Source organism: Phoxinus phoxinus (assembly GCF_949152265.1).
Source record: "Phoxinus phoxinus genome assembly, chromosome: 13".
In the NCBI taxonomy this organism is placed as follows: domain Eukaryota; kingdom Metazoa; phylum Chordata; class Actinopteri; order Cypriniformes; family Leuciscidae; genus Phoxinus; species Phoxinus phoxinus.
The window spans coordinates 2,266,134-2,292,621 of NC_136888.1; the positions used below are offsets into that span (position 1 = coordinate 2,266,134).

Genomic DNA, 26,488 nt, shown 5'->3' on the forward strand with positions numbered 1-26,488 from the left:
GATGCACGCATCATATAAAGCAGGAAAAGCCCGTGTAAGTGTCACGAATATAAAGTAAAGATGTGAGTTTGTGCGCGAGTGTCCTGCTGCCCTTGGGCCTGCGCGCGGCCTACCGCTGTCGTCACCACCTAACGGTCGCTACGCTCACGGTGCATCGCCGTTCGGTCTCTCCGCGGGACACACACGGGGAAAGACACACGTACCTGCCGAAGGGCGGTGATCGAGCGCCCGAGGCTCCGGGAGAGACAGCGGGAATGGGACAACATGTCGTCGGGGTGAACCGCGCGCACTGCAACTCTCACAGCACAGCACCGGAAACAGCGCTGCCGCAAACCGGAAGCACTATGGATCATACCATCACGAATAAGAGAGGGGTGAGCGCGAATGGAATGTACCATTAATTTGTTAATCTTATTTCTCTTATTTTTCCTCAATGTGTACAGATAATTGTAGTTATTTACAATTCAATCTGCATTAATAACACTAAATGAGCAATATATACTTTTGTGATCCACACACATGTTGTTTTATACAATTTATTATTAATTTGTTACAATTAGCATACAAAATAGTAATACTAACACGTTGTAATGCATTATAATTTATGCTTGTTATAGGTTATTGTGTGTCACCATGTTTATATAATGTATAGTTTTATGAATTTTCTTTCTTTTCTTTGCAACATGTGTATAACACATTTTCATACTGCCCAGCTGGTTCATGTCCATGACTGTGTGTAATGTATTATTTTATTATGTTAAGTAATCTCAAGTAAAGTTAACTCCATACCTTATTATACTCATACATGGGAAATTACTATATTTATTTGGCCCATTCTTTATAATTTTTTATTTTGTAGAGATTTGTTATTATTTGTTTTTCCTGAGAAGCAAGACCATTACAAATCAACTTTATCCATATGTATATTTATACATTTCAGCAATTCCCGAAATAAAAATGTAAAAAAAAAAGTATGTTCTTCCGATAATAGAATGAATGAATGAATGAATGAATGAATTTTTCACATAAAAGTTAAAATAAAATACTCGAAACGACTTTAGTGACCGAGTTGTTTACGCTCGATTGTGTGTCTGGTCTCTGATTGGCTGGCATGTTGATGACGGTGGGATCTGGCCACGCCCACACCACAGGACCGAGATCAGAGCGCGCGCCCGAGCGCTCACTGTCACTCAAGCGTCTCCAGAGCAACAGGTAAGCGCGCGCTCTCCTCTCTCTCATCATGTGCTGAAGTTTCTCTCATAAAACTGCAGATTTTATTGGCTTAACTTTGTTTTTACCTCTTTTTCTGTGATAAAAAACATACTTTTGCGATATGAACGTTTTAATTCTTCATTATAGTCCTGATATGAAACGAAACGCATATGCAGTCACAGGCATAAGACACGTAACGTTAGTCGTTTAGTCTATGTTTCATATTATTTATTACACGTGTTTTTACATTGAATATTAACGTTCAAAGAGTGCTAAAGTGTCTATAGATATTTATTCAGATCGACATATATAGAGAGAGAATTAGAAAAAAAATCTGTGGATGAATCCAAACTGATATGAAAAGCAGTTTAAATATATGAAAATACATTTTTTTTTCTCACTTGTAACTATCTTATTTAATGTAATATAATATTGTGTTATTTATCTTTTCTGTTTGAATAACATAGGAATCAGCTCAAAAAAGTTGAACATAATTATTTTCATAATAAAACAGGCATAAGACACGTCGAATATGTTAGGCTATGCTATGTGTATATGTTTCATATTTATAACACGTGTTTACATTGAATATTAACGTTCAAAGTATGTATAGAGTATGTATTTAGATTGACAGAGAGAATTAGAAGAAAATCTGTGGATGAATCCAAATTGATATGAAACGCACTTTAAATAAGAAAAAAATCGCTCTTGTAACTGTTTAAATAATGTTATTTTATGTTATTTTAATGTAATATAATATTATGTTATTTCTCTGTTCTGTTTGAATAACAGGAATCAGCTCAAAAAGTTGAACAGAATTATTATATAGGCATAAGACACGTAGTAGTCAAATATATAGGCTATGTTTATGTTTCATATTTATAACATGTGTTTACATTGAATATTAACGTTCAAAGTATGTATCTATTCAGATTTACATATATGGAGAGAATTAGTGACATTCTTTTTTTGCTCTTGTAACTATCTTATGAAATAATGTTATGTTATAATATTATGTTGTTTTCTCTGTTCTGTTTCAATAACACAAATCACCTCAAAAAAGTAAAAACTGTATACTAAACAATACTCACAATTCAATGTGTAATACAAAATAGTTGTGTGTGCATTTAAGAATAAGATGCGTATATGGCACAGAATGCAGAGTTATTGCAATGCCTCATGTATTTCTGATTTTGTTTACTACTATTACTGATTTTTAAGGGTCAAACGGACTGTGACAAGCATGAATCAGCATTAATATATATAAGCATTGCATATTAGCAGCATCTTATCCTTAAATGCTCACAAAACTAACCATTTTTTTATTAAACATATTGGTTACACTTTATTTGAAGGTGTCATTGTTACAGTGTAATTATATATTTATAATGCAGCAGAATGTAGAGTTATTGCAATGCCTAATGCATTTCTGATTTTATTTACTACTATTAAACATATTTAAGGCTCAAACGGAATCTTATCCTTAAATGCACGCAAAACAATTTTTTTTATTAAACATATTGGTTACACTTAATTTTAAGGTGTCGTTATATATTTATAATGCAGTAAACAAAAAAAGAAAACCAGCGAGTTATTGCAATGCCTAATGTATTTCTGATTTTATTTACTACCAAAAAAAAGATGAACCAAATTATTTTCATATATATAATTTCAATGAATATGTTTAATAAAGCACATTTTTGTGTGCATTAAAGGATAAGACAGCCGTGTGTAGTCAGAATGCTAAGCTATTGCAATGCCTAATGTATTTCTGATTTTATTTACTACTAAAAAAAAAGATGAACCGAATTATTTTCATATATATAATAAACAATACTCACAATTCAATGAATATGTCTAATAAAGCACATTTTTGTGTGCGTTAAAGGATAAGACAGCCGTGTTTGGTACAGAATGCTAAGTTTTTGCAATGCCTAATGTATGTCTGATTTTCTTTACTACTAATACAGATTTTTAAGGCTCAAACGGACCGTGACAAGCATGAATCTGAGTCCAGCAGAGCAGAGCGACGGGTGTGAAGGCAACCGGTCCGAGCAGATGCTCCCTTGTTTCCGCAGAAGCGCGTACGACGAGCCTCTCGCTCCCTACAACGGCTCCGTCATATCCCACCTCCTGCGGAAGACCATCCACAGCAAGCTGAGCTCCCTGGACATGCTCTACTGCGCCAACGAGTCCGCTGTGACGGACGAGGAGCAGAGCGGGGGCGAGGATCTGTCGGTGGACGTCGAGCAGCATCTACAAGCCAAGCGCGCGCGCGTGGAAAACATAATCCGAGGAATGGCGGGATCACACGGGGATCCGGAACGAGACTGCGAATCCGCTCGTTCCCGGCGAGACAAGCGCAAGCAGAAGCTCCCGCTGCACCAGGAGCCCGACGCCAAACCCAAGTCGAGCAAAGACGAGGAGTGCCACAAGCTCAAGGAGCAGCTTCAGAGCATGCAGAGGCTCCTGCACCAGCTCCAGGAGAAGATCTCGCACGTGTACGACTCCGAGGGCGAGCCCAAGCCGGGATTCAGCGGCGGATCCAGCGTCAAAAACCTCCAGGAGACTCTAAAGTGCGAGCTGACCCGGACCGTGAGCGAAAGCATCGATTCGGTCTTCAAGAAGCTCGCGATGAAGCCGAGCGCGAGTCCGGAGCACAAGCCGAGCCAAGACGACTCCCGCTCCGAGGTATCCGACTCGGAGGAGGTCAGCAGGGAGCACTTTGAAAGCGACAGCCAAACCGAAGCGTTATCCTTAGTAGTCCGGAAGCCTTCCCAATCCCAGATGATCCCGGGCGTTAAGCGACCCTTCCCGCTCCATCAAACCCCTTTCCAGTTCGGCTACAGCACTCCCTTACACGACAGCCAGATCCTCGAGCACCTTCTGAAATACGGCCCGCACTCGGCCTTCTCCGGGCTTCCCTGTGTTCCCGCTTCCCTGGAGAGGTCGTCGCCGGACTCCATGGAGCACTCCTGGGAAAGCGTGGCCATGAGGTCCAAGGCTCATCATCTGGGTCAGCACCACCATCATCCCGCAGGACTGGTCCCGGTGGACTCGCTCTGTCTCCCGCATGTGAAGATGGAGTGTGCGGATCTGCAGAGCATGGAGAGGAGCTCCTTCATGGCCCTCAATATATCCTTTCCATAATAAATAACACTTTATTATTCCTCAGTGTTTTTTGTATCAGTCCGACCTAAAGGGTTTGGGTCCCGACAATCCTCAAAACATCAGCTTAGAAGAAAGAAAGTCTTTTTTAGGGGATGCGCGATATATCGGTATCGGCCGATATATGATTATTTGGTAACACTTTACAATAAGGTTCATTAGTCCGACCTAAATGGGTTTGGGTCCCGACAATCTTCAAAACATCAGCTTAGAAGAAAGAAAGTCTTTTTTAGGGGATGTACGATATATCGGTATCGGCCGATATATATGATCATTTTTATCGTTATCGGCCTGATAAGAAAATTTGGACGATATTTTAAAGCCGATAAATAATGTATTATTTCCTTCAGCCGAGACACTTCAGATGGGCACTGTGTTCATGATGGATATCAGTCCGACCGAAAGGGTCTTCAATCTATAAAACATCAACTTAGAAGAAAGAAAGTCTTTTTTAGGGATGTGCGATATATCGGTATCGGCCGATATATGATTATTTGGTAACACTTTACAATAAGGTTTGGGTCCCGACAATCTTCAAAACATCAGCTTAGAAGAAAGAAAGTATTTTTTAGGTGATGCGCGATATATCGGTATCGGCCGATATATGATCATTTTTAATGTTATCGTTATCGGCCTGATAAGAAAATGTGTCCGATATATTAAAGCCGATAAATAGTGGATTATTTCCTTCAGCCAGGACACTTCAGATGTGCACTGTTCAACATGATGCTTTTGAATTTCTTGAATTATTATTGAAATCACTTCAAAAACGGAAAATACAGTTCAAGTGCAACATGTGCAGCGCAAGTCTGTCATATCGGCTACTTAACATTCTGATGAGAACATCATAATTGTGTGATTGGGACATTATGAGAATTTTGCTTTTGTAATCAGGCTCTCAAAAATTATATAAAATTTGGATTTATCGGCCAATATATCGGTTATCGGCTTTCAAATATAAAGAATTATCGGTTATCGGTATCGGCCATGTTGGATATTAGTCCGACCGAAAGGGTCTTCAATCTATAAAATATCAACTTAGAAGAAAGAAAGTATTTTTTTAGGGATGCGCGATATATCGGTATCGGCCGATATATGATAATTTTTTATGTTATCGTTATCGGCTTGAAAATAAAATTTGTCCGATATATTAAAGCCGATAAATAATGGATTATTTCCTTCAGCTGAGACACTTCAGATGCGCACTGTGTTCATGATGCTTTCGAATTGCTTGAAATATGATTGAAATCAATTCAAAAAAGGAAAATACAAAATATGTGCAGCGCAAGATCATTATTATAATTGTGTGATTGGGATTGTTTTTATAATCAGGCTCTCAAAAATTATATAAAAATTTGGATTTATCGGCCAATATATCGGTTATCGGTTTTCAAATATAAAGAATTATCGGTTATCGGTATCGGCCAAAATGTTCATATCGGTGCATCCCCTAGTTTTTTCCTTTAATGTCCAAACAGAACAATAAATGATATCAAAACTGATTGAGTAAAATTAAATCTCTCTCATCTAAGCTGATCTCTTAGGGTTCTAAATGGAACTCTAGAGTTCTAAATAACCGTATAAGGTTCCGTATAAGAAGCGCCTTTTACAGTTCTGAAAAAGAGTGTGCAAATATTGCCCAGAAGAAGAGTGATGTTTTTTTGAAGTATGTTTTTTTCTCTTTATAAGAGATTTATAAAGGCTGTAGACTTGTTTAGTTAACAAATGAAACCTTAAAGTGAAGTGTTTCCATAAGAATAGACACAAATGAGTCAAAAGTGGATGAGAAATGCTTTTATATATTGAGGTCACAGTCTTTAGCGACTTTGCAAATCTGCAAATCTCATTGATTATTAGATTAGGAGACAGAGAAAAGTCTGAGATATAGTGAAGAAATCTCACTGCTGATTTTTCTTTTCATGAAGTTGTTTGCCAGAGAGAAACACACTTCATGTTTCAGGAGTGGTTTTTATCCACGGATGATGTTCTTTGTTTAGCTTGAGCTGCTTTTGAAAGAGCCCCGTCTTTGTTTAGTTGACTGTTTTTATTTAATATATAGTAGTTAACATTGAGATAGCGCTGAACAAACGACCAGCTCTCGAGCGCGGCGAACAATCGCAGGATTGAGTGCAGCGGTGAGCCGTTCCACCGACGCAGACTTCAAGGAGAATTTCTGCTTTGATCTCGGTAACCCCAAAGAAAATTGTAGCATCTTCTTTAATCTGGGCTCAGTAATGACTTTAAGTCCAGGAAAAGACAAATAAAAAGGAATACAAGGCTTTGATAAGAATTGTTAGGAACAAAAGCCAATTTTCAAAGGCAGAAAAAGCAACAGTTTCTCTTCTGGAAATTCTCTGATTTTTCCCCCCCTCGGACTTGAAAAGGTGCGGAATATGTTCCTGCACTCTCAATGTGATCGGAGTGGAGGAGAGAGGTCACTTTGTGAAAAGCAAGCTCTCAGCCATCATTATACACCACCATCAATGGCCAGAGGCGTATATATATATATATATACAGTCAAACCAAAAATTATGCAGACACCAGAAATTATTTTTTTGTCTTACTAGTGTGTGCAGGAGACTATAGTTCAGTTATGTACGTGAGGAGAGCAAAATAAAGTAAACTTTGAGATATTAAACCCAATATTCTTCATACAGTGACAAATTTGGGAGCAAAAATGATTGGGACACTTTAAGCTGATCATGTGTTCTTCAGTGTTTTGTCTGTAATTGCTAATGCTCTTTTCACACACACACTGAACACAATGAAGCATTGCTTGGTCACTGGTTGAGCTAAACTGGTATTATCTAATTGTGAAGTTAAATTTACCAGCTGACAGATATTCATCATAACTCATGTGTGAGACAGTCTAACAGAAGGATGGACAAAACCAGTCAAATATCAGCTGAGTTCTGCTCATATTTTATTACCGTTTTATAAACTATAGCGAATAATGTGAGAAATGTTGAAGTGTCTGATAAGTGTTGGTTTGACTGTATATATACACACATTGTGACAATATTGCTTCGCTTTTAAACATTAGATTTATATATAATGCACTTTGGAAATTATTTCAATATTGTGGCTCGTATTTCAAAGTGATTCATTGTTTAATAATAGCAGCTGTTTGTGCTTTACGTTGTTGTTGTTTTAGCTAAACAATGTATTTTAAAAAGAAACTGGATTATGTAAAAGGACGTAAGCTGATCCTCTTCATCCTCACTGAGGAACATCATCTGTGTGTTTTATAATAAGCAATTATTGCAGGCAGATATGGAGCAAGCGGCTCGTGTTGGACGCCCTTAATCGAATTATTTTGGCTTTTTTTCTGCTGTCGTGTCTCAGTCGACTCTCTGGTCAACACCGAGCTGTTAATTCATTTGGCCCGATGAATTGGACAAACTGATGCGTGTGTGTTTGGGAGTGTGTGTGCTGAATCCAGGTCGACCTCTGTGTCATATTCGCCAGATCTTTATTTATCGTGAGGTTTTTGAGGCCTTGACGCTCTTCACATTCAGGAAGGTCTGACCCCAAACCATTTGAAGAAAGCCAAACTGATGTTCTTCTACACACGCTACCCGAGCTCAAACTTACTCAAGAACTTCTTCCCTGACGTCAAGGTATGCCACTGTGTTTCACACTGCACACACTGCACATTCATTTACATTTACATCAAATTATGGGTCAGGATTGCTTCTCCTAATGTTAATTAGTATATTGTGATTCTATATAGAACTCTATAGAATCTCGACTCAAATTTAAAGAACCCTTTCAGCCAAAAAGCTTCTATATAAGGAGTGTCTTGAACGAATGTGTATATAACATGTCTCTTGAATGCATAATACTTTCATGTTCAACGGGTTATTTACATTTCTTACTGGTGATAAAGTATGGTGATTTGAGCTGCTTAATTTAAAAAAAATATTAAAATTGAAAATTAGGGGCCATATGAAATCCGTTTAATTTTTTTCCAAATTTCGTTTTTTTATTTGTTATTTTAATTAACTTTGTTTTAATTATTTAATTAAATGTCAGTAATCGAAAAGCATGTCTAATTAATTTAAATCATGAAACATTTACAATTTAACTACAATTTATTTAAAAGCCGAACAAAAATTACATGTTAAGGGTCCTTTGAAATACGTTTTATTTCATTAAATTGTTTTACTAAATTCAGTTTTTCTGTTTTAAGTTTTCTGGATTACATTTTAGTCGTTTAATTAAATTTGAATAATCAAAAAGCATGTCTAATCAATTACATTCACTTTTTTTTTTATGTTCCTTTATTTTAATTTGTATATATATATTTGTTTTTTAGAAATTATGTTCTCTATTTAAAATTTTCTGGCAATCAAAAGAAAGTATAAGACATTGATTTAATTTATAATTTAATCATATGAAATTAAACAAACTTTTTTGACAAACAAAATGCTGGACAACAGCTTAATTAAAAAAGGAAGAAAAATGTTGATTGTTTCCTAAAAAAAGAAAGTTTTAATAATAATGTATCATTATTATTATTATTAGTGTTCGTATTATTATTACATTGAGACGTAGCTGTACAACAGTAATATATTTCCGTCACAATTTCTACAAGTTAAACCGAACTTTTATTTTGACGTGTTGAAATGAAACCATTCAGAGAACATGCAGGATTCATATTGAAATAGTATTTTTGAGGTTTATTATTCACAGACACTAGTCTATATAGTGATTTGATTTAAGTGTACTGACCTGCTTTTTATTTATTCATCAAAAATCTGACAAATTCCGTTAAATTATACAGTAAATTCCACGATTTTGTTCATGTTTTCTGCATCGTCATCATAGGACCCAATAATAATTCAAGCTAAATCCATAAAATGATCCCATGGTGAAAGTTTCTTTATATGAAGAGCATTATGGTTCCTTTTCTTATAAGAGTGTCCAATTATTTATATTTATATTATATTATTACTCTTTTATCTTAATCTATATTTATCCTAATAATCAGTTAAGCATAAAAAACCCACATTGAGTCATGATTGATTGTGAATTCAGAAAAGAGCGCTCCATTGAAATACAGAAAAATAACACAAAATTAGACGTGAAATATCCGTGTGTGTTGCGGTGGCGATTCCTGAACCGCTGGTTTAACTCTGACAAAGTTAAAAGAAGAGTTTCTCAAGTCAGCAAAAGGAGACAAAAGAGTCTGCGGAGAGGAGCACAACCTCCTCTATTCAGCGTTAACCCTTCAGCCCGCCAGCTTTCAGCAGACTACAATAGCAGAGCGCTGAGCGCGTGTGTGTGTGTGTGTGTCTAGCGGACACACATATCCTGTGAGTGTGTAACGTGTCCTGAGGCACAAGTGTTGTGATGAGTCAACACAACAGGGAAAAGCTTGTGTGTTATTCCATGACTCTCTCGTTGGTTCTCAATCAGACGGCACATCAATGAACTCTACAGTTTAAGACACTTCATGTCCAGTCCGGCGCACTGCAGGAAACCCTGACATGTGACCCTGGACCACAGAACCAGTCTGGAGCCGCACGGGTATATCTGTGGCAATAGCAACTATACACTGTACGGGTCAAAATTATCCATTTTTCTTTTATGCCAAAAATCATGAGGATATTAAGATCATGTTCCATGAAGATATTTAGTAAATTTCCTACCGTAAATATATAAAACATGTATTTGTGTGAGTGAATGCAGCACAATCGTGAACATAAATGCACAACTTTAAAGGAGATTTTCTCAATGTTTACATTTTTTTGCTCCTCAGATTCCAGATTTTCAATAGTTGTGTCTCGACCAAATATTGTCCAATCCTAACAATGAGTCTCAAACTGATTGCGGTGCATAGATCCAAAAGGAAATCAAAAAATAGGAAAAAAGAGATCCGCGCACGAATATAGACCAAAAAACCCACAGGATTATATTGTCCAGAGGCCACAAATAAAGTTCTAAACATTTCGGGTTCAACCCTTCATCTGTGTGATGCTTGAATATTTCAGAAAAAAAAAAAAGTTCTAATAATTTTGTAAAAAAAAATATCTATAGAGGGACACATCCTTCGAGAAATGTGTTTTTAAATGTACGATTCTTAACGTGTTAACTGCCAACGTCCCGCTAGCTTTTCCCCATCACATATTCCAGTCATCATAAATCATCCTGTAAAAAAAAAACATTTTGAAATTGGTACTTAATACCTTTTATTAAGCTCCTCCCCCTTGTGGGCGGTGTCACGTTTCATATTACAACATTTATTTCACTATTTTATTATCGAACCTTTTTATAATCTTGACAAAACATGTATGGTCGGAAAAGGTCTCAAGGTTGCATATTGGTTGCTGTTTTGATAGAAGTGATATTGTGACAGAAATGTATTGATTTGTGAAACAAGAACGCATAAAAAACACTCGCCTTGTTGGCAGAGGCTGTTTACACTAACTCCACCCAATGACCCACTAACTCCGCCCACTGACCACTAACTCCGCCCACTGACCACTAACTCCACCCACTGATCAATAACTCCACCCACTGACCCACTAACTCCGCCCACTGACCACTAACCCCACCCACTGACCCACTAACTCCACCCACTGACCAATAACTCCACCCACTGACCCATTACTCCGCCCACTGACCACTAACTCCACCCACTGACCACTAACTCCACCCACTGGCCACATAAAAAAACACTCGCCTTGTTGGCAGAGGCTGTTTACACTAACTCCGCCCACTGACCCACTAACTCCGCCCACTGACCAATAACTCCACCCACTGACCACTAACTGCGCCCACTGACCACATAAAAAAACACTCTTCTTGTTGGCAGAGGCTGTTTACACTAACTCCGCCCACTGACCCACTTACTCCGCCCACTGAACAGTAACTCCACCCACTAACTCCGCCCACTGACCAATAACTCAAAACATATCAGATCAGAGAGGCATTTATTTTCGATAAAAATTAAGAAAATATTAAAAAAGTGTAAATAAAGTGTCTAACGAGTTTAATAATAAAGGCTAAGAGTAGGTTTAGGAAGGGCTTTATTGTCCCAATAAAGCAGAATCTATTTAATGATTTTAATGAATATAATAATTTACTCTCTATGTTATTATTGCATATGGTTTAATGTACAACAACACTGAGTTGCAAATAGTATCTGCCACTATTTATAAGTATAAATCCCATCTAATATATTCTAAATATTGCTATTTTTACAGTGTAAATAGAATCTATCGATTTTCACTTGCCTAAAAAAAAATGAATAAACTGTGGCCGTCACCCAGTGGCTATTTTTGGTACAGCGCCTAAACAAAACCTTCAAATTTGACAGTTGACGGGTTAAACTATTATCCACAGTCCTAAATATGTGCGTACAGCCTTTCTAAGTACCATTAATTATTTACAGTTACTATCCATAAGCCAAACCCTGAAGCGAAACATTATTACATAGAACTATATTATATATGTAAATAAGATTCAGTTTTGTTTTGTTCTTTGTAATAAATTGCACATTATCGAAGAAAAATCTCTTTGTAAAATCCTGTTTCATTGTTGAAATTATTACTAAACCTCGTCACACCAATGTTTTGGTGTCAGGAAAACATTGTGTGGTTGTGATTGAGTTACTGAGGGCGATGAACATGAAATACTGCCGAGAGATAAGAGAAACTGCTTCGGTTTGAATCATGTGGTCATGATGATGTTAAAGATATAATGTCCGGTAGATAGAGATAGCGGGTGTATATTTGTCTACACGTTATTTTAAAGAGACATAAGTACTAAGTAATATTAATTAACCAAATAGAGTTACATTAGGGTGTGGTTTAGGGTTAGTTACTTGTAATTATGTATAATTTAACGTGTAACTACACTGTAAACTTTTTTTTTTTTTTTAAGTACAATCCAATTGGTTGTTTAAGTCAATTCAACTTAAATTACAGACTAAAAAATTGTTAAATCTTTTTAACTTATTAAAAAAGTTGAAAATTGCTTAGCTTAATTTGATGAGTTAAAGCAATGTAAAAACATGTTGTCATAAGTTTTTGATCATGTAAAAAATTATATGATCAATAAGTTATGACAACAGAACTTAAAAGAAATTATCTAAAAAAATCTGTTTTAAATGACAAATTCTCCACACACTAACATTAGAAAAGCGCAAAAGCTTTTTCTGATAATATTGGTTTTGATAGTAGTGTTTCATGGAGGTTAGGTTATATCAGTGATCAGTCATGAGGACGTTTCCTCACCCAACAATAGCAACAAATATGACCACAGCAGTGTGTGACAAATCCATGACGGAAACTGAAGTCTTTTCTCCTCTATTGTGCCGTATATCGAGTGAACCGCTTCTGGAACAAGAACACATGTGGGCGGGGCTTGAGTGTGTCTGTGGGGAATTGATTGGATGGTTGTGGTTTGCTATTGGCTGATCTCATGTGAGTGACAGGTTATAGCCCCGCCCTCGTCATCAGAGAAGAGAAGAGAAGCTGCAAGAGGAACTTATTCTGAGTCAAGATTATTAACACAATAATGATGATGTGCACCGATAAATCATTTAGAATAAATACTAAAATATCCCATAAAAAAAAAAAAAAAAGAGGGAGAGGAAGTTATTCTGATTCAAGATTACAATTTTGATTTCATGGGGACTTTAAGGAAGCAAATGATACACACAGAAAGCAGAAAAATGGCCCAGAAAACTAAGTTGAGGAGGTTTCTGTATCTCGTGTGTCCGTCCGGACCATCACAGGCTTTCCGGACCACTGACCGTCAGCAAGTCAAGTCCCCTTCATCTATACAGCGCTTTAACAATATAGATGTTGCAGCTTTACAGTGATAATAGGAGATTACAGTAACAGAGATTGTTTAGGCTTCACAGCAGATCTAGAATAAAGTTATTGTCCAGATAAAGTTAGTTTTGATTGATTCACTTCCGTCGCAACGGTCATTAGTTATTAACTCAGGAGCCGCTAACACGACACAGTTTTAACAGAAAACCCTTGATGTGATCCGGCCGCTCATTCACACAACATCAGTGTTCGGCGCTCGAGAACGCAAACCTAGAAACAGCACCTAGTTCAAAGGTGCAAGCGTTGAAAAATGTTGAAAAACGCTATCATCTCCGTGTAAACTTCAAAAACGCAAATCTGTGAAAGTGCTGACGACGTGCACATGTGTATTACGTGTTTAGTCTATATATGCGCGTTTTAAAGGGGTGGTTGATTATGATTTCACTTTTCTAACTGTAGTTAGTGTGTAATGTTGTGTTGTCTAACTGTAGTTAGTGTGTAATGTTGCTGTTTGATCATAAACAACATCTGCAAAGTTACAACGCTCAAAGTTCAAAGCAAAGGGAGATATTTGCTTTTAAAGAAATCGCTTTTTAAGAATTCAACAAACGGCTGGTAGGAACCGTTCCTTCGTTTTAACCCTAAAATTTACGTAAACCCCGCCCCCAGAACACGATTTATAGATTATCGAGACAGAATATGCTAATCAATGACTAGAAGATAACTACACTTAGAGCTGGTAAGTCCCGCCCATCCGTAAAACTCCAAGTGGACCTCTAGGTTGAAAAAGCGTCAATGCAAGTGAATGAGAGAAAATAATTATTTTCTGATCCCGTTTGAATTGTGCCATGAATGTGAACATATGTTGTCTGTGAATTTTTTATATAATTTCTCATGTAACGAGTTTGACAGTATATTGTATGATTCTTTGGCTAGCAGTTGTGGAATAGACATAACGAGAAAGACTACATGTCGCATATGTGACGTCACCGCATAACACATTTCCCCTTCACAAATGAAGTGGTTTTCAACACGCTCAACTACTTTGTCCTCTCCCTGAAAGAAGGCGGTGAAGTGCACCAAAGACACAGGCATGTTTAGCGGGATCCGTGTGCTAGTGGTGGTGACGTATATCAAACACGTCGAAAGCAGCGAAGAGTTGTAGTCCACAAAGTGCTCTCACACAAAGTCTAACCGTATGAAAATTATACCCGCTAAATTGTAGCATTCTTTACACGAGAAGTTATATAAAAAATGTACAGACAACATATGTTCACATTCATTGCAAAATTCAAACGGGACCAGAAAATAATTATTTTCTCTCATTCACTTGCATTGACGATTTTTCAACCTAGACGTCCAGCGGGGTTAGCGGAAGGGGCGGGACTTACCAGCTCTATAAGCTTCATCAATTCATCAACCAACTAACCATTCAGAAATGTCCTGTTCTTCTACATGTTGTCACTCCGGTTTGAACATAAAAGGCTACAAGTTTTTTAAATTTTCAGTGTGTGTGTGTGTGTGTGTTTGTGTGTGTGTGTGTGTGTGTGTGTGTGTGTTTGTGTGTGTGTGTGAGGTAAAAGGACACAAGCTCTTGTAGCTCCGCCCCCTGTGGCGGGAGCAGCAGCTCATTTGCATTTAAAGGGACAGACACAAAACGGTGTGTTTTTGCTCACCCTCAAAAAGTGACGACTTTAACATGCTATATAAAAATATCTGTGGGGTATTTTGAGCTAAAACTTCACACACACACTCTGGGGACATCAGAGATTTATTTAACATCTTGTGAAAAGGGCATTTTACCCCCCCTTTAATATATATGTGCGCCGGCGTGTACACTCTAAAAAATGCTGGGTTGTTTCAACCCAATTTTGGGTAAAATATGGACAAACCCAAACGTTGGGTTAAAAATGTAATGTAAAAATGTAACCCAATGGCTGGGTTTGTCCATATTTTACCAAAAATTGGGTTGAAACAACCCAGCATTTTTTAGAGTGTAGTCTTTCTCTACAAATTGACCTCACCAAATTACTTGTCTGGCCTAAAAAAGGAATAATACAGTTTTTTTCTTCCGCGTATCAATGTGAACTGGAATCAAGGAGCAAGGAGAGTCCCGGCGAGCTCCTCGCTGTCCTGTGGGAAGTCACAGCACACAAAGCCTGGCCTAATCCCAGTGCCCGATCCCATTCCCGTCAGCCGGAGCCACTTCCCTCCTGACCCCTTTCTCACACTCCGCCAGAAGAAGCGTCTTTCAGCTCAGCTTTGAGCTCGGAGATCGGATCAGTGTTATGATAACAGCGCTGATGTGAATAGCAGGTTCATCTGCTGTTTGGATAGATGTTATTCTGTGTGCAAGACATCGGCTGGGAGAGACGAGGTGTGACGACAGCCGCTCAAACAGGAGTGTGTTGCTGAAAACAGTGTGGAAAGCCAGCGCTAGAATAACAACAAACACAACAAACAAACTCACTAACACTTTATAATAACTAGGACTAATGAGTAGTAACACTTCAACTATTAACTACCATAGAAACAAGCTTAACTAATCAGTAAGTAATATCAAATTTAGGACTAAGATATTTCCTTATTAGGTAATCAATGAGATTGGCATCATTAAGAACTAATAGGTAATTATGACAAAGTATAAAGAATTATTAATTAATTACTAATCACAACATTAACGTGTCTGAGACGTTAGCAATTGTCTTTTGTTTACTTTCAACGTGGTCATAAAATGCAGCACTAATTACTCAACTCTTCCAGAACTACTAGTGATCTCTGGACCATTATTTTAAAGTGAAAAAATATGTTTTTCACTTTAAAATAAAGTAAAATAGGCAACACTTGAGTAATTAGTGATGCATTTTATGACTATAATCAGAGTAAAAACGATGACTGATTACGTCTCAGACACACGATAATGTTCTTAATAATGTGTCATTTAGGGACCACAAAACCAGTCACATGGTTACATTTTTGGACATTGAGATGCATACTATATAATCTGAGAGCTGAATAAATAATCTCTCCATTGATGTGTGGTTTGTTAGGATTGGACAATATTTGGTCGAGACACAACTATTGAAAATCTGGAATCTGAGGAGCAAAAAAATCTAAACATTGAGAAAATCTGCTTTAAAGTTGTGCATTTATGTTCACGATTGTGCTGCATTCACTCACAAAAATACATGTTTTATATATTTACGGTAGGACATTTACTAAATATCTTCATGGAACATGATCTTAATATCCTCATGATTTTTGGCATAAAAGAAAAATGGATAATTTTGACCCATACGATAGTTGGCTATTGCCACAGATATACCCGTGCGGCTCCAGACTGGTGCTGTGATCCAGGGTCACATGTTCTATCAAATGCGCTCTTTTAAATAGCCGTATGTGTTGTTGACATGTTTGAGTTTAAGAGTAATTAAACTTCTTTATGATTGGTCATGTCAATCATTCTGACATTCAGACCGATGATAAACATGTATTGCATTGATGCAGACAGCGTATAAGAGTCACACAATGTCATTTATTTAATATTTTTTGATATATATATATTTTTGAATGTTTTCAGTTCAATCGCTGCATCACGTCCCAGCTGATCAAGTGGTTCAGTAACTTCAGAGAGTTCTACTACATCCAGATGGAGAAGTTTGCTCGCCAGGCCATCATAGACGGCGTGACCGACGTGAAAGACATCTCCATCACCAGAGAGTCCGAGCTCTTCCGCGCGCTCAACATGCACTACAACAAAGCCAACGACTTCCAGGTACTCACGCCTCTACATCTGCACACTAAAAAGACCAGTTCGAGCAGATACTGCACTGGTTTTAGGTGGAATGCATGTAAATATGGTCAAATGTGTTAAAGTTCCCCTTTAATCAATCATTGTATCCCTTAAATCTCATCTTTGATCAGCAAAATTACATATTTGTTCCTTGATAAAAATGTCATGTCTTAAAATATATTGAATGTGACTATACATCCTTGCCTCATTTAGTATATGCTGTTCTATGAATATGCAAATGAGCCCCGCCTCCACTCACTCAGAGATCCACTGGTTGACGATCACACGTTGATCTGATTGGACAAGGTAGTGTGTGACGTCAGAAACACCAGCGATTTCACACCGTGTTTTTGAGACTGTCTTTGGTTCACTGCAGTTTTAAACAGAAAATACTCAGCAATGCTGTCGACTTATGAACTTACACATGGTGTGTGTTAAAGCAGATTAAAAACACCACATACACACATAAACACATGACTTGGTAATAATCAAAGATGAGTTTTAAGGAATACAGTTATTGACTACGGGGGACTTTAATACAGATTGGCATGGTTGTAAGTGCTTCACTGTAACCACGTTTGTGCTTTTTTTAAAGAAAATGATCAAACCAAAATACATTGTTTAGCAGTAATCAACATCATACCATATAATAAATGCTGTCGATTGAGCTCAACTCGAGCTTTCTTGATTTACTAACAGCTTCCAGCGCAAACTCTCTTTTGGCGCTAAAAATGACTGTCAGGATTTACTAAAGACAAAATGAGTGGACTGGGTCATTTTTGCGGCAGACTTTATTGCATTTGTAGCAGTTTCCCTCTCAGGCGCAGTGTTTATGGGAGGAGAGTATTTAAATCAATCATGCAGGGTGATTTACTAAGCTTTGTGCTCGTGTTTTACTGGTATTTACACAATTATTTAAAAGGAAGACGGTAATTTTCGCTGCTCTTGGTAGATTGTGTTGGTCATAATGTAAATGATTTGTTCTTTAATTTGCGTGTCGTCAGTAGATAAGGGCTTTTATGCTCTAATTTGTTAATAAATGACATAAGTGCAATGATTTGCTAGATAAAGTTAATTTACTGTTTAAGTGCACGTTAGGATTGAGTGAGGGTTGTGTGTTACTGCTCTCCAGCGTATAGCATGTTTTTGTTTTTTTAACCCCTTAAGCGGCACCTCCCTTTTTTTAATAGACATGAAAATGCACATTTCGAACTTAAATGGTTGTAATTCAAGAATGCTTTGGAATATAGATGTAGATTTTTGTAGAAGTGAAATAAATTAAGAAAGTTAAACAGAAAAAAAGTTATAGAAGTTTGAGTTTATGAAAATGTACAATGTTAAAAATTGTATTATTCATATTTTATATAAAATATATATTTTCAAAATCTGGTGGACTCTAAAAATGCAAAAAAATCACAGGCAAAAATCTGAACAAGTTGTGTTTCAAATTTTAGGTTGATATCTCAAAAAATCTGTTTCAGTGAGATGTAGTTTGGGCGCAGTACCACACTTCTCCACTAGTGGACATTACTGCCCATATAAGGGCGCCTCCATTTCCATATGTTGAGTGATCTGAACCATTATTTTTACAATTTTCATACAATTTATGAAGTAGACATCCTATTCAGAAGTAGCGTTGTAAGTTTGGCAGATTTTTAAAATGAATTCAATCTCTAAGAAACACAGAAGATCACGTAGCTCGCTGACACATCACTAATGCTGAATCTATTATTGTTTTCTTTATATTTAAAATATTTTCAGACCTTTTTTTCTAAAAGAATTGAATGGATGCTATCTTTTGAACTCTTGGCATGAAAACAAACTGAGGTTTCTACCATTCTCTCATGATTTATGTTCATCACTATTTCAAAATAAAGGTCTGAACACGCCTCAGGAGGATGAACATATTCTTGTTGCAAATTGATAAATTACAGCTTCTCTGTCATTTATTTTGAAAATCAGTCACCAAATCTGTAAACTAGAGAAATGATACAGTATATCATCCTTGCGGAAATGTAATATAAAATGTATATGCAAATTTATATATGTTAAAAACCTATATCAACATATATGTAGAGATATGTATATATGTGATAGCAATATATTGTCTTATATTTAGCATATATGACGGCGTCACTAGCGATATAGGGACATTTATTACATTTCCGTATGGGTGAAAACTGAGGTATTTAAAAACGATGACGTAAGTTTAGTCATGTGACGCATATTGTACCAATAGATATTGATGTTTATAGCGGTATTGTGCCTGTTATGTGCTGTTCACTTTCACACAGTTGCTGAAATATGTACACAGAAAATTCACTCGCATTTGGTGAACTTGAGCAGTTTTAGCGCTTTACACCAGACATATAATGGCGAGTGAGAGCGGCCTGGGGTGCGTTTCCCCAAAGCATCGTTAGCCAACTACGGTCGCAAGTTCCGTCGTTATCAGCAGTTCAACGATTTGGTGTTTCCCGAAACCATCGTTCCAACGTACGTTCGCAAACAGCATCGCAGACTTGTGTGGATGGAGCGACCGCTCTCGAGCCGTGGTCAGAAGCAGAGTTTCTAGTTTACATGAGATGTAGACTGAATAAATCCTTATCTTTAGCAAAAAAAGCAAGCTGACATTCAGCACAACCCGTGTTATTTATTCAGAATACATACAAATGTAATTTACGTCTTTTAGTTTGTCAAGAGCACTGATTTAAAGACTGCGCATGTGCGAACGCGCTCTACTATGTAAGAACGAGCCAAATATTGAGTCTGGTAATAAAGCAAAATAACTGAGAACAATTAGAAATGGTCTTCAGATGCCATGTCTGTAACTTATATGACAAAATCTAGCGTTAATTCGATCTCAAACAGATTAATTAAAATAAGTTATTAGTCCACCACGTGCGAGACGCCATAAACCAACGTGGTTGAACGATACTTTGCGACATACGGTTTCGGGAAACAGTCGTGACTCGCTAGTTGATTTCTCCAACGATGCATCATACTGTGGTAGTTAAAGGGATAGTTCACTTTGAAATAAAATGTTGGTATGTTTTAGCTTACCTCAAGTGCATCAAGATGTCGGTGTCTTTTTTTCCGCAGTAGTTTCAATTTTGATATTTTTAGGTCAAACTGTTCTTGTCTGACAGTCATATCATGCAGGTCTACGGTCACTGTCTCAAAGAGCATCACAGAGAAGTCCAAATTAAACAATTCCCCATCGTAAGTACACATTGATGGCCTAAGACACGAAACGAGCGGTTTGTGTGAGAAAGCGAACGGTATTTATATCGTTTTTACCTCGTGTAACACAGCCACGACCAAGTGATCTGAGGGCGCGCGCTTCCTTCTGTGTGATGTGTGCGCAGACTGGTGCATAGATATATACACTAGATGTCGCATTGGCTACAGCAGTTCATTGGAACGAATGTCTTTAATGCGAAATCTAGTGTATATATATCTATGCACCAGTCTGCGCACACATCACACAGAAGGAAGCGCCCGCGCCCTCAGATCACTTGGACGTGGCTGTGTTACAAGAGGTAAAAACGATATAAATACCGTTCGTTTTCTCACACAAACCGCTCGTTTCGTGTCTTAGGCCATCAATGTGTACTTACGATGGCGAATTGTTTTAATTTGGACTCTGTGTGTGCTCTTTGAGACAGTGACCATAGACCTGCATGATATGACTGTCAGACAAAAATGGTTTGACCTAAAAATATCAAAATTGAAACTACTGCGGAAAAAAGACACCTACATCTTGGATGCCCTTGAGGTAAGCTAAAACATACCAAAATTTAATTTCAAAGTGAACTATCCCTTTAAGCAGCGAGCTATATAGTTGTACGGGAAACGCACCCCTGAACGATCAGTGAATGCTGAGAGATTCTGCTGAATAAAAGTATCCTATCAGAAGAATTGCGCGATAACTTATTTATTGTTCCGTCTGTATCATCTCAGTGAGCTTCTGTGAGGGTTTACTCGCGCGCAGTAAAGCGCTTTCCAAAAGCTTCTCATCCACACTGTGGACGGAGAGCGTTTTAAATGAAAACTTGCCGTTTTCAAATGTATCCGAATTAGCGTAGACGAAGCCTCAGAGCGACTCAGGCCGGTCCGAGCCGGTTCCCTCCGCCGGCTGTCCTCGTTCTGACCCGCGTGTCGATCCGCACCTGTGTCTGCGCATGATCCCAGATCCCAGATCCACACTGTGGGAAGAGGAAGCTGCAGCATCTGCTAAAACAACTTGAGATTATGCCCTGGCCACGCCTGACTGCCGTTCGGATTGCTACTGATGCGAAAGAAGCCAGAAATCCCAAGAGTGCCGGGCCGGCCGATGGGAACGAGCCGAGACAGTTGTCTTTACCTCCGCACCAAGACATTCCTTTCCCAGGGCCCGCTTTTGTGTCTGGAGATGCACGAGAAACAAAACTGTCAACAGCGAAGCGGAGCTACTCTTCGGGAAATAATGCCACCGGATAGATCCACCTTCTTCCCACCCTCACACACACACACACACACACCAGCCCGAGTCCTTCAAAGTGATGCGCCGCCTGGATTCCTGCGATGGGAACCCAGTCCTTTCATGCGTTTTCCGAACAGTTAAGTTCGAAGCAACAATCGAAGCGTCCATCCACGCCGCTCAGCTAATGATTCTGACACTGGGTTTGGTTTAAAACCAGAACATTAAAGATGCTGCGTACAGATCAAGGACTTGCGCGCATACCTATAGACCTCATGCGCCAGAGAAACCAGACTGTAGAATATCGTCTTTGAACTTTCGTTTTTTGCGGTCGCTCTGTGTATCTCTATGGCTGTCCAGGAGTCATTAGCTTTTGAAGTGGATTTACTTAAAGTTAACGAAAGTTATCATGAGCATTGTAATATTTAAAGCAGATGTCTTAAAGGGATCCCTGGGTATTAAGTCATGCATGGCTTAAAATAACAAAAATGATGCCTCTTACTGAAATATGTAGTAGAAAACCCATCAAAGATGTATTTTATTTTAAAAAATCACATCGTTTTATACATATTTTGAACTATAAGAGGCGCCATTATTCTGATGACGTATTGGTTGCACTCCGTGAGCTACTAGCGCTATCTGTTGCTATTTTTACCACAATACATCTCGAATTAGAAAACTCTGAGAATAAAATACTGACATGATGACCACAGCTACTGAAGGAGCTTACAGGAGGCGATGGATATAAGTATACACTCTTAGAAGAAAAGGTTCTATATAGAACCTTAAAAGGTTCTATAGGCGCTTCGTATTTGGAACCCCTAAAAGGTTCTATACAGAACCCAAGAAAGGGTTCTTTCTTGTCATTATAGAACCCTTTTAGCATAAAGGTTATTTGGAGTTGAGCAAAGAACCCTATGGTTCTATATAGAACCCCAATGAACCCTTTTTTTCTAAGAGTGTAGAACCTTTTAGGGCGTTCCAAATACGTAGCGCCTATAGAACCTTTTAAGGTTCTATATAGAACCTTTTCTTCTAAGAGTATAGGTTCAAACCAAATGCTGTACCATTAATTTTTTCCCCACAAGGAGTGTAAACGCTCCAGCTATCGAGGGAAATCCGCGCTAAGGAACTTCTCTAGCGGCCGCGAGTCATGATTAGCGTCGGCATGTTGACATCTCAATGGCATCTAACGTTTCTTGCTCCAGCCGTTTGTAAGCTAGTTGAGTAGCTGTGGTCTACTAAAAGCCTCAAAGGCATCAAGGCTAAAGTGGAGAGAAAAAAGAAGCGGGAAAGTTTTTTTCGTCCACAGGTATCTTCATGCTTTTCTCATCCTATTATTGCTAGCAAAGCACTCTTACATTGCTTCTCTTGTTGCCTTTTGACTGAAAATGACAACCAAAAGCCACACAATGTGGTATCGTATCAGTATTTTATTTTCTGAGTTGTGTATTCTGAGTTGTGTTGCAGTAAAAAGCCACAGACTATAGAAATAAGCGCCAGTATCTCACCGAGTGCAACCGTTTGACGTCATCGACGCAGAATGTACTGTGTGTAGTGTACATAACAAACGGCGCCCCACATAGTCCAAAACCGATGACGATTTTTTTAATAACATACATTTTCATGGGTTTTCTACTACATATTTAAATAAGAGACATCGTTTACGTTACATTAAGCTATACATTTCTTCATACCGGGGGATCCCTTTAACAAATGTCAGTAGATTTTTAAACGAGCCGTTAATTCATAAATACGTAAGATCGCTGTGAGAATACAAACCGGAGGACAAAAAACAAAATGTCACCGTTTTCACAGATTCATGTTTTTTAAGTTAACGCTAAGATGCTAACGTTTTTCACAATTGTTCAACGCTTGCACCTTAGACACAGTTTGTGTTCTCGAGCGCCGAACACTGATGTTGTGCAAATGAACGGCCAGAACACATTAAAAGTTTTCTGTTGTCAGGTAAAACTGTGTCCTACATTAATTAATAACTACACTGTAAAAAAAAATGTTGGTTTAACTTAAAAAAGCAAGTTACCTTGTTGCCTTAAAATATTGAGTTCGTTGTAATTAAAAATTACAATGAAGAAGAATGGTTTAATAAACAGAAACTCAAAATAGTATGTTATCTTCACACATTAGGTATCAAAGTTGATTTGACAAAAGATAAAAAGTTGTGATAACAAATCATCAAAATATTTTTTTCCAGTGTAGTGATCTTTGCAACGGAAGTGAATCAATCAAAACTAACTTTAGCTGGACAATAACTTTATTCTAGATCTGCTGTGAAGCCTAAACACTCTCTGTTACTGTAATCTCCTGTTATCACTGTAAAGCTGCTTTGAAACATCTATATTGTTAAAGCACTGTATAGATGAAGGAGACTTGACCTGACTTGACGGTTCAGAGCTTGTAAAACATCAGTCGCATTGATTCTGACACTGACCAGGTTAGACCATCTATGCATTTGCTAAGTTGTTGTGACTGGTGTTTGACACATTGTTGTGTGGTCGCTATGGTGATGTGGGTGGTTGTTAGGTGGTTTATAGGCTAGGATGTTCTGGGTATTTGCTAGGGGCTTGCATTTTGGTTCTGGTGGTTGCTAAGACATTTTAGTTTGTTGCAGGGGTATTTGGGGTGGTTTATAGGCTAGAGAGCTCTAGGTGGTGGCTAAGGCACTTTAAGTTGTTGCTAGGGTATTCTTGCTGGTTGCTACGGTATTGTTAAGGGGTTTCTATGTACAGTATATGTGTTCTGGATGGTTGCTAAGACATTTTAGTTTGTTGCAGGGGTATTTGGGGTGGTTTATAGGCTAGAGAGCTCTAGGTGGTGGCTAAGGCACTTTAAGTTGTTGCTAGGGTATTCTTGCTGGTTGCTACGGTATTGTTAAGGGGTTTCTATGTACAGTATATGTGTTCTGGATGGTTGCTAAGACATTTTAGTTTGTTGCAGGGGTATTTGGGGTGGTTTATAGGCTAGAGAGCTCTAGGTGGTGGCTAAGGCACTTTAAGTTGTTGCTAGGGTATTCTTGCTGGTTGCTACGGTATTGTTAAGGGGTGTCTATGTACAGTATATGTGTTCTGGATGGTTGCTAAGGCATTTTATATTGTTACTAGGGTATTCTGGTGTTCTGGCCGGTTCTGGCGTTGTGGTTCTGGCCGGTTGCCAGAGCATTCTGGGTGGTTTATCAGGCATTGCTAGGTGGTTTCAAGCCTAGTGTGCTCTGGGTGGTTGCTAATGCACTTTAGTTCACTGCTAGGGTATTTTGGGTGGTTTTTAGGTAGTTGCTAGAGCATTCTAGTTGTTGCATGGGTGTTGTGGGTGGTTGTTAAGTGTTTTAAGGCATGTTTAAGGTTGTTAAGGCATTGTTAAGTGGTTTTTAGGCGAGTGGTTTTCTGGGTGGTTGCTAAAGCATCATGTCGTTCTGTTTGGTTGCTGTGGCATTGTTTGTGGTTTCAAGTCTAGTGTGTTCTGGCTGGGCAGTGGTTCCCAAGGCATTTTATGTTGTTGCTAGGGTATTTTGGGCGGTTGCTAAGATGCTCTGAGTGGTTGCTAGGTGGTTGCATGGGTGTTGTGGGTGGTTTCTAGGGCATTCTACGGGGTTGCTAAGGCATGTGTGTTCTGGGTGGTTTCTAAGACATTTTAGGTTGTTGCTGGGGTATATTGGGTGGTTGTTAGGGGGTTGCTAGAATGCTCTGAGTAGTTGCTAGGCGGTTGCATGGTTGTTGTGGGTGGTTGCTAAGGCATTGTAGGTGGTTTTCAGGCATGTGTGTTCTGGGTGGTTGCTATGGCATTTTAGATTGTTGCTGGTGTATTTTGGGTGGTTATTAAGGTGTTGCTAGCATGCTCTAAGAGGTTGCATAGGTGTTCTGGGTGGTTGCTAAGGCATGTTAGGTTGTTGCTGGGGCATTATGGATGCTTGTTATGTAGTTCCTAGGGTGTCCTGGGTGGTTGCTAGGTGCTGGCATTGTGGTTCTGGGTGGTTGCCATGGCGTTCTGGCTGGTTGCTAATGTGTTTCTAATGTGATCTGGTTTGCTGTTCTCATTAACACACATGATTTGCAGAATCACTCCTGATGGCTGTTGCACAAGCACTGCACATACACACTCAGACTGATCACAGTAGCACTAGTGCATTATAGACCGCTTTTCAGTTAGTAAACATGGTGACGTTTTCAACGAGGGTAACCGTGTGTAACCGAGGTCTGTCTGCTCCTCAGGTCCCTGACAGGTTCCTGGAGGTCGCTGAGATCACACTTCAGGAGTTCTTCAGCGCCGTCTCCCTCTCCAAAGACTCCGACCCCTCCTGGAAGAAAGCCATCTACAAGGTCATCTGCAAACTGGACAGCGACGTTCCCGAGGACTTCAAATCCCCTTCCTACCTGTGAACGCAGAGCGCCACCTACAGGACGCTTTATTTATCATGAGTGTCAATCACACATGTTTCTTTTTATAAGTGAATCGTCAGCTTTATAGACAAATCTAAATATATATTCTAAATATTTTGCTGTTGACTGCCAGCGAGTTTGTTTCATTTTGTCTGTGGAATAGACTTGTTTATTAATAATAATAAGAATAGTTTGGATTTTGGTTTTTCAATGTAATATATTTTGCTTTTATAATGCCACTGTAGACAAATGTGTGGTGTGTTTTTTAGTCCTGCTAATGAACTGGAAAAGCAGTTATGATTTGTGTTTTTAATGTGCATTTGTTTCTTCTGTGAAGTATCTCATGAAGCATCTGTAATAATTATTAAAAAAAGGTGTAAATAAGTATAATTTAGCTGTATGATATGAGTAAAGGTGGAATATTGCTGTTTATGTGGGACCTCAGATTAAAATATATTGCATGTAGAAACATTTCCCTCAGAATGTTGGATTTCATAATTTTGTTTATCATTATCTAGCAGTGTGTGGTTTTTCATTTAATAATAAAAGATTCATATTGCTGCAGTTAATATGGGGTTAATTTTTTGAGGGTTCTGATATAAATGCTTTCTTTTAACTTTAAGAAATAACTACCCCACCCCCACCCCAAAAAATAAAAAAATAACTGTGACAATCC

General features: G+C 38.3%; 2 protein-coding genes across 4 annotated transcripts in view; one reads left to right on the forward strand and one right to left on the reverse strand.

Moving 5' to 3' along the window:
• The window catches only part of dlst (dihydrolipoamide S-succinyltransferase), a 28,738-nt gene extending 28,375 nt beyond the window's left edge, over positions 1–363 (reverse strand). For both annotated transcript variants that reach the window (XM_079633081.1, XM_079633082.1), the window contains exon 1: positions 204–363. In XM_079633081.1, coding sequence (XP_079489207.1) covers positions 204–353 — 150 coding nt within the window. In that variant the 5' untranslated portion in view covers positions 354–363. The remainder of the gene's footprint in view (positions 1–203) is intronic.
• Positions 318–26,488, forward strand: prox2 (prospero homeobox 2). 2 transcript variants are annotated; one of them, XM_079633079.1, is made up of 6 exons: positions 318–374; positions 1,152–1,212; positions 3,183–4,347; positions 7,893–8,000; positions 16,747–16,941; positions 25,645–26,488. In XM_079633079.1, exons 3-6 carry the CDS (start codon positions 3,214–3,216, stop codon positions 25,810–25,812), a joined length of 1,605 nt encoding a protein of 534 aa, XP_079489205.1. In that variant the 5' UTR covers positions 318–374; positions 1,152–1,212; positions 3,183–3,213; the 3' UTR covers positions 25,813–26,488. The 2 variants fall into 2 exon arrangements, with proteins under 2 accessions (XP_079489205.1, XP_079489206.1); XM_079633080.1 differs by lacking the exon at positions 318–374 and having other exon boundaries at positions 1,138–1,212.